Below are 12,612 nucleotides of genomic sequence, written 5' to 3'. Positions count from 1 at the left end.
CCCCTGGATGCTGCTTTTATCTGGAGGGTCTGTCCAGAGCTACAGGTCCAGAGATGATTCAAAAAGAGCTTTAAAACAACCCTCCTCTCACCCCAGGAACTGCCCCACTCTGCACCAAGCACCCCCAGGCTTGAGTGGCATCGTGGCAGCCAACAAGCACCCTGTCACATCTCTGAAGAGCCTCTACAGAGGTTCAACTGGCCCAGAACCCCAGAGGCAGCCCCGAGGCACACAATGGTTACCCACCAGCATGCGGCTCAGAGACCTGCAGAGGCAGGGGCACAGACTGCAGGTCTCACAGGGACGAAGGGCCACTCTTAAGCCTTACATTCTGTCCTTGGAGCTAGCAGCTCTTCCAGACCTGCCTAGCCCAGCCACACTGGCCTGCTGCAGTCAGCTGGTGTCCCTCCCACAACAGAGACAGCGATGGCCAACGCCCTCCTTCACACAAGGACGCAGCTTTGCCTGTCCCATTCCTACTGCAGGGGCTTCTGTCACCACAGTCTCAAGGAGGTCTCCAATAGGGTCCTCAGACACTGGGGCAGCTCTTCCCGAGTTTCTCCGATCAGGAAACCCTCCAGCTAGGCCTGAGGCAGACAAGCTGCATGAGGCAGGTTAGGGCCCACCCTGCCCCCCAAACCCTGCGAACAGGGGGAGGTGGGAGCAAAGGCCCAAAGCAGGTGAGAAGGGGCACGGGTGGGGCAGGGTCTAGGCAGGGCATGCGGGATGCTGTCACCCTCAGGTCCGGGCACAGTCTGGGCTGCTCCCAGTGGCAGCAGGGGCCTGGGAGGCACTGGTCAGAAGATGTACAGAGCCCACCCAACAAGTCATATGCATCTAAAATCACTCCACAAAGAAGATCTAAGAACATCTAATAAGCATATGGAAATGTGTTTGATGCCAACAACTATCTAGGAAATGCAAACTTAAGTGATGGTGTCTGGAACTCTTCTGTTGCTGGTGGGGACCCAAGTGGTATGACCACCTGGGGAAACTGGCAGTTTCTTTCAAGGTTAAGTGTACTTTTGCTACATGACCTGGTGACTCCACTCCCAGGTGTCTACCAAGAGAAAGAAAACTCACACTCGGGATGGTGTCAACTCACAGCAGGTCATTCCCAGCAGAGAGCTGGAAATAGGTGGGACCCATGTGCAGGCACAAGCTCCTGAGTCAGAGGCAGGCGGCCACCACGGTGTGGATGGCGCAACCCAGCCAGACACAGACCCGCTCACTGCACATCCCAATGCCCGGAAAGCAGGCAGGGTGAGCAGGTGTCTGGGCTCATATGGTGGACGCCTCCTCTTGGCTCTGACTGTGGTGGCATGTGCACTCAGCACAGCTGAAACTGACTTAAAGGTGACCCAAAGGGAAAAACAAAAATCCATGCGATTCAAAGAAGCTCTGCAGAAGATTCGTCAGACCACACAGACCCACGGCACACGAGAGAAGCCAGAGCCAGTCCAAGGGACTCTGTGTTCGGGAACCAGCCAGCGTGCAGAGGCCTCCAGGCCCGGCGCAGTGCTCAGCTCAGCACAGCCCAGTGAATCCCTACAGGAGTTTCAAGCTGATTTCAAAACCTACACAAAACCACCAAGAGCAAGGCCCTCATCACGGGCTCCAGTACCTGTGAAAACGAGACCTGGGTGGCGAGCCCAGCACTGGGGAGACGAGCTGTGGTGACGATCACTGCGGCAGGGGTGGCCTCCCAACCAGGATGCTGAGGGGCAGGCGCCCACACACCTGGGCTCAAGCGTGAAGGTCTCAGTGTGACTTCTGGAACCCACACGGGTTCACACTCTTAACTAGGAGACTGCAAAAGCCCACCAGGCACACAGGAAGACTAGTGAGTCAGACCCCACCAGGAATGAGAGCCGAGCTCACTGAGGGCTCAGCTAGCAGGCAAGAAAGTCATGAGGAAGGGGTCTGTGGCACCCAGGAGGGACACAGCGCTCACCAGGACGGGGGCCACCGACCAGCAGGAGGAGCATCACCGTGGTTCCCAAGAGAGCACCCACGGCATGGGTGGCCCTCCAGGAGCACGCCAGCTGTCTTCGTCCAGGCCTGGTGTCCTGCGTGTGCAGACATCTGAGCACCATGACCCCAGAGCACCCAGTCTTTCTGGGGGAATGCATGTTGCTGGACCTCCCAGAAGAGGGCCGTGGGGACCTGCGCCTCGGGTCAAGGGCGGCTGTGGGTGCGCTCATCTGCAGGAACGTGCTGGTTCTGTGATTGGTGGCTGCTGTCAGACGAGGAGACCTCCCTGCCCCACCAACCAGCGCTGGCTCAGCGTCCCCCAGCACCCTAAGAGAGCACTCTGGACCCAAGAGCTGGGAGGGGAGCGAGTCGAAGGCTTGACCAGCACCTGCTCCAGCACCCGGAGGCTAGCATGCGAGGGAAATGCCTTGCTGGCATTCTGGCCCAGGCCTGCCATCCACAGGTGCAGCTCCCTTCTGTCACTCCGCCTGTCAAGCACATGGTCCCTCCACCTCGGTGACCTGGTGGCTGCTGGGCTTCAGCCTGAGAGGACCGGCTGGGAATCCAGAGGTGTGGTGGGGTATGGGGAGAATGGCCTGTGGCAGGAGCCGGGCTCCCCGTTGGGGGTCTACTCCCCGTCCAGGGCTCAGCAGGTCTGTCTCCAGGGACAGCGGCGCAAAACCAGAGCTCACACCCACATTTTGGGGCTGTAGCCAGCTCCTCATGCCCAGCCCCTCACGGCACAGCACCTTGTTGTCTAAGTCGAAGAGATACGAGTCTTCTTCCCGAACATCGGCTTCCGAGTCCGAGATCAGTTCCCCGACGTACCTGGAAAGAGGGGACAGTGAGCCCACAGCTACATGAATTTCACAGTGCTTCCACAGGCATTCGTTCCTGAGCTGAAGAAGGACTACAGGCAGAGAATCTGGGTAGCGACCTGGTGGCTGACGGTGTGAGCTTAGTGCCCAGGGGCAGGCAGTCAGCAGGCTGCGTGGAGGGCCTGCCTGACCAAGGTCTCTGCTGCCCTGCACCCCACGGCCATGCACCTGGGACACGCCTGTTCTGGGAGCTTTTCCTGGAGTGTAAGCACGCAGGGCATCAGTCCCAGAAGTGAGCTGTGCAGCCAGCAGACCTGAGTGACCCCAGACCCACTTACTCGCAGACAAAGGTGCCCAAGGGGATGTCCTGCAGGGACCGCACGCCCCAGCCCATGTCCTGCGTCCGATAGAGCTGAAGCCTGGCCCTGGAAAACAGGGAGAGGGGAGGTGGACGTGTGCCCAGACAAACCCAGCTTGTGTCCCGTTCTGCGAACGACAGGAGTAAATCAGGAGGAAAGCAAACACTGGTTTCTTATCCGAGAACCACACAGCTCTGCAGGTGGCCAGCAGCAGCTCACACCCAGGAAGTTGGGAGCACAGACTGGGCCTGATGCCAAAGCACGGAGCCCAGTGGCCCTGGCTGTGTGGCAGCTTCCTCATTGTGGCTGCCTGGTCCCCTGGGTGGTCATGAGGACCAGAGAGCCCTACTACTGGGGTACAGGATGCTGCGGTGCTGGTTGCCCAGGCAGTGGCATCAGCAAGGAGCCAAGCAAGTTCCTCCGGGCCTCAACACTGGGGCAGACCACAGAAGGTCTGTGCTTGCCCCTGGAGGACAGGGAGGAGCAGGGAGGAGTACTCCGTCTCCACTATAGCACAGGCCACAATTACTGATGTCAGAACCCAACCCTGGCGTCAGAAGGGCAGGCCAGGCCGTGTGGGACCCAGGGCTTGAGTGACGCCTGAAGGAGCCTGCAGTCAGTCTAGCTGCCATCAGACACCACCACTGGCTGCCACAGGCACAGTGGGTGAGCACAGAAGCAGAGGGAGCACTGTGTCAGGATGAAGCCCATCCCACTAAGCAGGGGCACATGAACTCAGGCCAGGCCAGTCCCTCTGCCTTCAGTGCTGGTGCCCTGACACCGCCCTCCTCTCCAGCCCGAGTATGGTGCTTAAGGGCCGTGTGCCCTTTCTGGAGCACAAGTCATCAGCTCCACTGCACACGCATGCTCTTGTCCAGGGCGGCCTGGGCACCTGCACGCCTCCCACCTGAGACCGTTCTGCACCACTCGGTTGCGGCAGTTCCTCCAGCAAGAGCAGGCGTGGTTGCACTCGAAGATCAAGGGAGGCTCGGCCATGTTGAACTCTGGCAGGAGACGGCCGTCCTGTGAACAGACAGCCACAAAGGCTCAGCAGAATCACACTTCTTTCCAAAAGAACAGACACCAATGCATTTTTGACACAGTGCCCAGTAGGGCCTCAAATGGACACAAAAACCATGACTTCTGTCAAACTCTGGACACCTGCTGGGGAACACGGGGTGAAGCTCCACACTTGCAGCCAGGAGGGAGCAGAGCCCTGCCAGGAGCGGGGCAGCTGTGGAGGCTGCCTGCTCACCCACGGTCCTCCCACCTCCTGCCCTGTCTCTCAGGCAGTCCAGGGCTGCAGCACGGGGGTCCCCACGTCCTCCAGGTGTCTGGCACCTCCCGGACACTCCTGTATTCTTGACCTTGCTGCCTTAAAAGTCTCTGCATTTGGGGACCCTGCCACCTGCTCCCTTTCTACACCTCAAGCTGGACAAGGGCTATGTGCACACCTGAGGCTTTGGGGTGCTCTACGCAGCTCAACAACCCTTGGAAGGCTTGTTCCTGCCCTGTCCTGCTCTGCCGGGCAGGAACTACACTCCGGGACACAACCAACCGGCACCTGCCAACCCTGCCAGCCTTCTCCTGGTGACCTCCTCTCACTCCACCCTTCACAGTTCCCTCCTCCTCCAAAGAACACTTGGGAAAGACTCTGCTGCTGTCACCATTCTCAGCCCGCTGCTTCCGACCACTTCCACCAGTGACCCCTGGACTCGCAAACCATGCCTTCCACTATGTTCCTGAAGCTCCTTGACTGCGCCCTGGCCTGGGAACCCTTCCCTCCTTAGATCTTCCTGTGGGGCCTTTCACTGGGCTTTTCTCACCAGTACCTGCCAGTTACTTCCAGGCCCGTGGCTGCCCTGGCCACCCTGCCTAGTGATGCTCCCCGCATCCAGCCCGGCCCCAGGCCTTCCCCATTCCTCTGGTGTCTCTCACATCACTCACACTGGCAAGGACCAGGCAGGGCTCACCAGACATTACAACAACGGTTTCCTCCTGCAGCTGAGGCAGGCTGACTCCAGACCCAGGACCTCTGGAACCGCTGAGGGCAGCCCTCCTCCCATCCTGTGGCCTCCTCCTGCCTGGTCCGCACACCAGCTCACCTCTGGCTCCTGCTCCCCAATGCTCTAGGACAGTCTTCAAACAGGGAGCGACATGTTTTCATGCCCTCCCTCCAGCAGAACTTACCACACAAGCACACCTGCAGCAAAGGAGCGGTCCTCACCTTATCGTACCAGCAGCGCATGCTGAGCTGACCACACATGCAGGTGCTGGAGGAGCAGTCGTCTATGCACACGCAGTACTGGGGACAAGAGCAGCATGGCACCGTCAGATGGGCAGACGCGGCCCTCCGCTCTCCCTCCCAGCAGTCATGGCCAATTGTGTTGCAAGTTGTCAAAATGGGCTTTCTCAGGAGAGTCACAGAGGATGCTTGGGACACTAAGAAAGTCACTGAGTGTGTGAAGGAGAGGAGGGGGAGGTCCGTGAGGCACAAACCGGGAAGGAGTTACAAGTACCCCACTGCACTCAGGGCCAGACAACACAGGGACAGAGCCCAGGGTCTCTAATCTGAGGCTGAGAGCGCCCACCCCGGGAGGGTGGTGGGGTTGCCCACCAACAGAGCCACAAGGATAGCCTTTGAGAATGTCTGATTTTAGCCAGAAAAGAAAAAGACCACAGGGCACAACTACTTGGCGGCCTGCATGACCCCAGAGGCACTTGCTGGACCTGCATGGGGCTCCTCTCCTTCCTAACCCGAGGACCAGGTTGCACCAGCACCCCAAGCAAATACTGGTGGGAATGCATGGCCCTGCTCTAGACCAGCAAAGCCTGCTGGGTAGGCTCAGCAGTGTCCAACATGAAACACGGGACTCTTTTTCCAGTAGGACCCACTTTTGCCTTCCATGTTCTTTGTGGGAGGCCACCACTACAAAAATACCACCAGGCTGCCACAGCCCTCTGCTGAGAGTGGGAGGAAAACAGGAGCCCAGGTTCCCAAGGCCCCTGCTCCTGGCCTGGCCCAATGTCCCTGCCCACCAACCTGCAGGTGAGTGATGTTCCTGTCGATGCTCATGGGGGAGGTCACGCAGTTCTGGGAGACGTACTTGTAGTTGGTGGGGCAGGGCTCACTGTCCACAGCATTGACGCAGGGGATGGGGATGCGCTCGTAGCCCCGAGCGATGTCTCTGCCGGGAAAGGGGCCATTAGAGGAGTTCTGCCCAGCGGGACCTGCGCCTGACGGTCCCCAATGCCCACAGAGCCCGCAGCTCCGGGGAGCCTCACCTGCTGACAGTCTTCTCCACGGGGGTGGGCCTGTCGGGGGCGGAGTCCCGCAGAGCCTTGCTGGCCTGCAGTGCGCTCCACACCTGCGAGTCGAGGCTGGCGCACTGCAGGGGCGTCTCTCCTTCCTTGTTTCTTAAGGTGACATCTGAATCCCGAGAAAGAAAGAGGCTAAAAGGAAAAATGTAAGCCGACAGAACATCCAGATCTTAATTTACGGGACAAAGATGAACACATCAACCGCGTCTGCCGGCTAGGAACAGAGTGCCATCCACTGTGCCAGGCCTGGGGCTGCAGGCCCCACTCTGCCCCACCCCAGGGTCGCACCGCGCTCTCAGGAAGGGTGGTGAGACGAGGGTGGCCTCTGGTTTCCTTCAGACACACCCACAGGTGAAGGGGAGAGAGGGAGAGGCCACACTCTGGCCCCGAGCAGGGTGCGCAGCCCCATGCGACCCACGGAGTGGCTGAGCCTGGCCTCAGGTGAGGTGGTGGTCACACCTTCCCATCCTCCCCAGAGGCAAAGACTCCACCCAGGACCCCACCAGAGCCGCTGTGAAGGCCTCATGGGAAGCAGACTCCACATTTAAAGAGGGCCCTGACGGCCAGCGGCAGCCCCATCCTCCTCTGCGGGGAACCCTGCTTCTGGGATGGAGAACCCAGGGTTTCCGAGGGCCTCACTTGGAGAATGACTGTCCCACACTGCTTTCTGCTCAGAATGTCAGGTCTGAGATCTGGGTCCCCAGCTCTAGCTAAGAATTTGGGATTCCTCAGGACAACACTCCCTGAGCCAGAACAAGCCGCCGCTGATCTCAGATGGGGACTGGGAGAGACACTTCTCTGCCTGCAGGACACGAAGGACACTTGTCCACCACCAGGAACAGAGGGCTGCACTGATGCCAGGCCTGGTGTGGACATGACCACTGAGCACCCGCAGGGCCCAGGGCAGCACCACACTCACACGACACAGTCGTAGCGATTCTCCCTGGCGGCAATGTGCAAGGGCGAGTCTCCGTGGATGTTCACGGCGTGCAGGTCACACTTGGCGGCCAGCAGTATCTCGGCTATGTCCACACAGCCCGAGAATGCAGCCCAGTGCAGGCAGATGTTTTCCTCCTAGACAGAGACACAAGCAAGAGCCCTGTGAACACCGCTCCTGGCCAGGCACAAGGTGCTGGGACCAGGTGAGGCAGCTGTTCTGCTCACGGGCCTGCGAGGAGATGCCAGAAGGTGCTGCAGGCCAGTTCAGACCACCTGAAGAAGGGCCTCCACGTCCAGACAGCAGAGTCTTATCTGAACTCCACAGTAGCCTTTCTTCCTGCTTTAAAAGTCCCGACTGTAGCACAGTGCACGCCTGTCACCCCAGCTCCTCAGGAGGCAGAGGCAGGGGGATCAGGAGGTCAAAGCCAGCCTCAGCAACTTAGCAAGGCTCCAAGCAACTCAGTGAGACTCTTGTCTCTAAATAAAATATAAAAAAAGGGCTGGGGATGTGGCACAGTGCCCGAGTGCCCCTGAGTTCAACCCCTGGTACCAAATAATTAAATAAATGAATAAATATTTACCTTGAAGATCACCATAATAAGTAAGTGAAACCGTGCCGCTGGCCCTGGGACTGCCACTGGTGCCTGCTGGCAGCGTGCAGCCTCTGATGCATGGCTCTATTCTGCGGCCTGAGGCTGACGGCCTCCTCCCTGTGCCTCCTCCCGTTCTCGCCGTCTGCCGCTAGCCTCCCCTGCTCTGCCCCGGTCCTTCCCCTTGGGCCTGTCCCCTCTGAGGTCCCACTTCTGCTCAGCCATTTCCAGCACACCTAGGCTGGCCCCCTCTCCTGCAGGCCCTTGCCCAACCTGCCGAGGGCTCAGTCCCTTGTCCTGGAGTCCCACTGCCTCTCAGATCGGAACCTCCCTCCTTTCTCTCTTCCTTCTCGACAGCAGTGATTTAAACCGGCTAATCAACAGGTTTTCTAAAAGGTCGATCACATCCCCAGACCTCAGCTGCCCAGATTCCTTCTTCCCACCCAGTCCACCCCCCGCTGCTGAGGTATCCACCCTCGGAGAACCCACTCCAGCTCCTAGTCCAGCAGCTTAGGCAGCTGGAGACCCATCAGACACAGAAATGGGCGCCTGCTGCAAGCATGAGAGGCCCTCTGCCTCTTTTGCTGAATAATTTCTCAAGGCCAAATCCTCCGGCCGGCGGCTGCAGGACATAAATGTGGACTGGCCTTAAATGGCTTCCACTCTAGCAGCACAGCCTAAGGGGTGGCTCACTGTGGCCTCCTTCCCCTCAGGAATCATAGGTAATCTCCCCAGTAACCACGAAGTCAAGCCAAGCATCTGCTTAGTTACTGGGAATGCAGCAGCCTCAGTACAGAATCCCAGGGGCAAACTGAGGGCTGTCTAGCTCATCTGTAACACTAGGGTGCCCTCAGACAACTGGACAATCTCCTGTCCAGTGTCCAAGAGTCAAAGCTTCTCTGCTCAGTGCACATTACCAAAGAAGAACGCAGAGCAGAGGGGGTGTCATGTCTCACCATCCTCCCTGCCAACAGCTGCCGCCCTGAGCGTGGGCTTCACTGCCTCCTCTGCTCTCAAAGGAAAAACCAGAAGTAAACACCTTCTCCTTGACTGCAGGGTCCCTCAGAACCTAGTGTGCCAGGGCTCTTACCTGACTGTTAACCTAGGTGACTTTCTAACCTCTGCTGTTTGTCTGGTTTCCATCTCCTCATACATCTGAAAACTCCACTTTTTCTCAGCACAGGAAATAATCAATAATGTGAAAAGAGAGCCTACAGAGTGGGAGAAAATATTTTTCCATGCACACTTCAGACAGAGCACTCATCTCCAAAGTTTATAAAAAACTTATAAAACTTTACACCAAAAATACAAAGAACCCAATCAATAAATGGGCTAAGGAACTGGGCAGACACTTCACAGAAGATGTACAGGTAGGTGATCAACAAACATATGAAAAAGTGCTCATCATCTCAAGTAATTAGAGAAATGCAAGTTAAAACCACCCTAAGATTTCATCTAACTCCAATTAGAATGGCGATTATCAAGAACACAAGCAATAACAAGTGTTGGTGTGGATGTGGGGAAAAGGCACACTCATACATTGCTGGTGGGATTGCAACTGGTACAGCTACTCTGGAAAGCAGTGTGGAGATTCCTCAGAAAGCTTAGAATGGACCCACCATTTGATCCAGCTATCCTCCTCCTTTGTTTATACCCAAAGGGCTTAAAATCAGCATACTACAGTGACACAGGCACATCAATGTTCATAGCTGCTCAATTCACAATAGCCAGATTGTGAAACCAACCTAGATGCCCTTCAATTGATGAACGGATAAAGAGACTGTGGTACATATACACAATGGAATATTACTCGACCATAAAGAAGAATAAAATTATGGCATTTGCTGGTAAATGGATGGAGTTGGACAATATCATGCTAAGTGAAATAAGTCAAGCCCCCAAAACCAAAGGCCAAATGTTTTCTCTGATAAGTGAATGATGATACGTAAGGGGGAGGGGGCAAGAGACGAATGGAGGAACTTTGGATTGTGTAGAGGAAAATGGGGCGGGAGGGGGCAGGGGAAGGAAAGATAGTGGACTGAGACAGACAGGACTATCCTATGTACATGTAAGATTAATGAATGGTGTGAATCTGCACTGTGTACAACCCACAGAAATGAAAAGTTGTACCCCATTTGTGTACAATGAATCAAAACAAAAACAAAAAACAAACCCTGTTTCCTCAGGGGCTTCTTTTCCTTTATTGGGATGATTCATGATTCTGTAAACAGAATCTCACTTTTGAGAACTCCCAACCATCCATGACCCTCCTCTCGTGGGACTGCTCCCTCCCTGGTTGTGGGGGGCGGTGCCCTGGCCTGTGCTTGCTTCAGTGGAGCAGGCAGGAAGGAGCAGGACAGTGTGTGAAACACAGCTGCCCAGCACTGCACACTCGGCGATGGTACCGGAGCAACGCAGGTCCCAGTGACACACGATGGGACCAGGCAAAGCCCCCAGAGCTCAGGGTAGGAGACAGAGTTCTGGGCCTTTCCTCCCAGGCCTGTCCCCCAGGCAGGAGAGAGGCACTGTCTACCCACAGGCAGGGACTGGAGGATGCAGGATGGACCTGCCTCAGTGGGGCAGCATCACTCCAGCACTGAGAGCTGCTCCGGAGCCATCTACCAGCATGGACAGCAAACTCCATGCCTGAGCCTGACCCAGGCCAGCACTAGCCCAGGGCAGAACTCGAGTCCCAAGGGGGCAAGGACCCCAATGCCCTGATGTCTGTAAAACACAGGTTACCAGGTCCACACAGAAGCAGGCCTCAGGAGCTGCCAACCACCCCAGGATAGCCACGGGTGCTAGGTGGGTAGGCATGGCTGCCACGCGGCCGGTGGAACACATGCTCGGAGGTGCAGTGGAGACTCACTGCAAGTGCCTCAAGGACCCACAGACCCCTGGGGTTGAAACCCACCACAGCTGAAAGAAAGCGACAGCGCACGTGCCTCACAGGAGAGGGGTGAGCTGAGACCCAGCGACAAAATCAGCCAGGCCGAAGCTGAGCGAAGCTGACTTCAGAAACTGACAAGAGCATCACGGACTGTGGGCATTTCATGCAGCCTAACACACATGTATCTAGACCTGGGGAAATGGGTGCAAAGAGGCAACTAAAGAACTAAAGACCACCGATTTCCAAATGTGACAAGACCCTATTCCACAGATCTAAGAAACTCAATGAGTCAGGTGTGGGAGTTCACGCCTGTGATCCCAACAACTTAGGAGGCTGAGGCAGGAGGATCCCAAGTTCAAGGCCAGCGTGGGCAGCTTTAGTGGGAACCTGTCTACAAATAAAAATAAAAAGAGCTGGGGATGTGGCTCAGTGGTTGAGTGTCCTCAGGTTCAAACCCCAGTAACAACAACAACAACAACAACAACAACAAAAATTAACTCAAAATAGCTCACAGACACAGACAAAGCCTGTAACTGTGAGGTTGCTGCAGGAACACGGAGAAGACCTTCAGGGTCTTGTCATCTCCAATGGCACGATGATTTCACAAACAGAACACCCAAAGCCACACACACACCGAGATAAACTGGGCTCTATAACAATTCAAAACCTTCCAAAGACAGATCTATAAAGTGTATCTGATAAAGGGCTTGCTTTCAGAATTTAAAAAGAAAAAGTCTCTTGAGACTTGAGAACAAGAAAATAAGCTACCCAACAACAACAACAAAAACAAGCTAAAGATCTGAACAGACCCTTCACCAAAGAAAATACACAGATGGCAAATGAATCCACAAAAAGATAATTATTAGTCAATACAGAAATGAAAATAAAGTGAAATTAAATGAAGATTGAAGCCACTATGAGACACCACACAGCTACTTTAGGGCTAGAACTACAGGGACTGATCCAGATACAGCCAGAACCCTCACACAACAGAGACGGCACAGCCACTTTGGAAAACAGCACACCTACAGCTGGACCCAGCCCTGTTCTCCCCGGTACACACTCGAGTCAAGGCGTGTATGTTTATCACAGCTGTGACGGTCAGACGTTAGGAACCACCGAGTATCTACCAAGAAAGGGCAGCAAGCAGGCCCACATGGAGGACACCTGAGGCAGCAAGCAGTTGCCCTGCCCCAGAGGCCATGAGGGTCAGCCTCGGAACAGCTGCACCAAAGGCAGGTGGGCACTTCAGAGAAAACCACCTAGCAGGGCCCAGCAGAGTCTGGCGGAAAACCAACAAGGGCCACGAACGCCCAATCCAAGAGGGCACAGCAGAGATCAATGGGCCTGGGTGCAGGAGAGGACTCCAGAGGAACGACTCACACACTGGCCATCTGCACTGTGCTGACGGCCTCCAGAGCCAGAACCTACCCTACTTAAAGTCTCATAGTCAGCAGGGCATGGCAGCAGCACCTGTAGTCCCAGACACTAGGGAGGCTGAGGCAGGAGGATCACACATCTGAGGCCAGCCTAGGCAGTAAGTACAGCAAGACCCTATCTAAAAAATTTAAAATGGGGGGTGGGGTATAGTTCAGAGGTAAGAGTCTTGAGATCCTGGGTTCAAAAAACTCACACAGTCTGGCTGCTAAATAAAGGGCCCCAGTATAAACACAACAATCTAAAAAGCTAATCAACCTTTCCACTTCACAGAAAAAGCTACC

General features: G+C 55.9%; 1 protein-coding gene across 21 annotated transcripts in view; it reads right to left on the bottom strand.

Moving 5' to 3' along the window:
• The window catches only part of EHMT1 (euchromatic histone lysine methyltransferase 1), a 151,952-nt gene that overhangs the window by 4,998 nt on the left and 134,342 nt on the right, over positions 1-12,612 (bottom strand). For all 21 annotated transcript variants that reach the window (XM_079112741.1, XM_079112748.1, XM_079112755.1 and 18 more), the window contains 7 exons: positions 7,392-7,546; positions 6,437-6,604; positions 6,195-6,339; positions 5,379-5,456; positions 4,059-4,174; positions 3,131-3,217; positions 2,724-2,802 (listed from right to left, as the gene is read on the bottom strand). In XM_079112741.1, the coding sequence (XP_078968867.1) occupies positions 2,724-2,802; positions 3,131-3,217; positions 4,059-4,174; positions 5,379-5,456; positions 6,195-6,339; positions 6,437-6,604; positions 7,392-7,546 (828 nt within the window). The remainder of the gene's footprint in view (positions 1-2,723; positions 2,803-3,130; positions 3,218-4,058; positions 4,175-5,378; positions 5,457-6,194; positions 6,340-6,436; positions 6,605-7,391; positions 7,547-12,612) is intronic.

This window comes from Sciurus vulgaris, assembly GCF_902686455.1.
Source record: "Sciurus vulgaris genome assembly, chromosome: 15".
Taxonomy (NCBI): Eukaryota; Metazoa; Chordata; class Mammalia; order Rodentia; family Sciuridae; genus Sciurus; species Sciurus vulgaris.
Note: the sequence above shows the minus strand (reverse complement) of the source record. Positions and strands in the feature narration are given on the sequence as shown.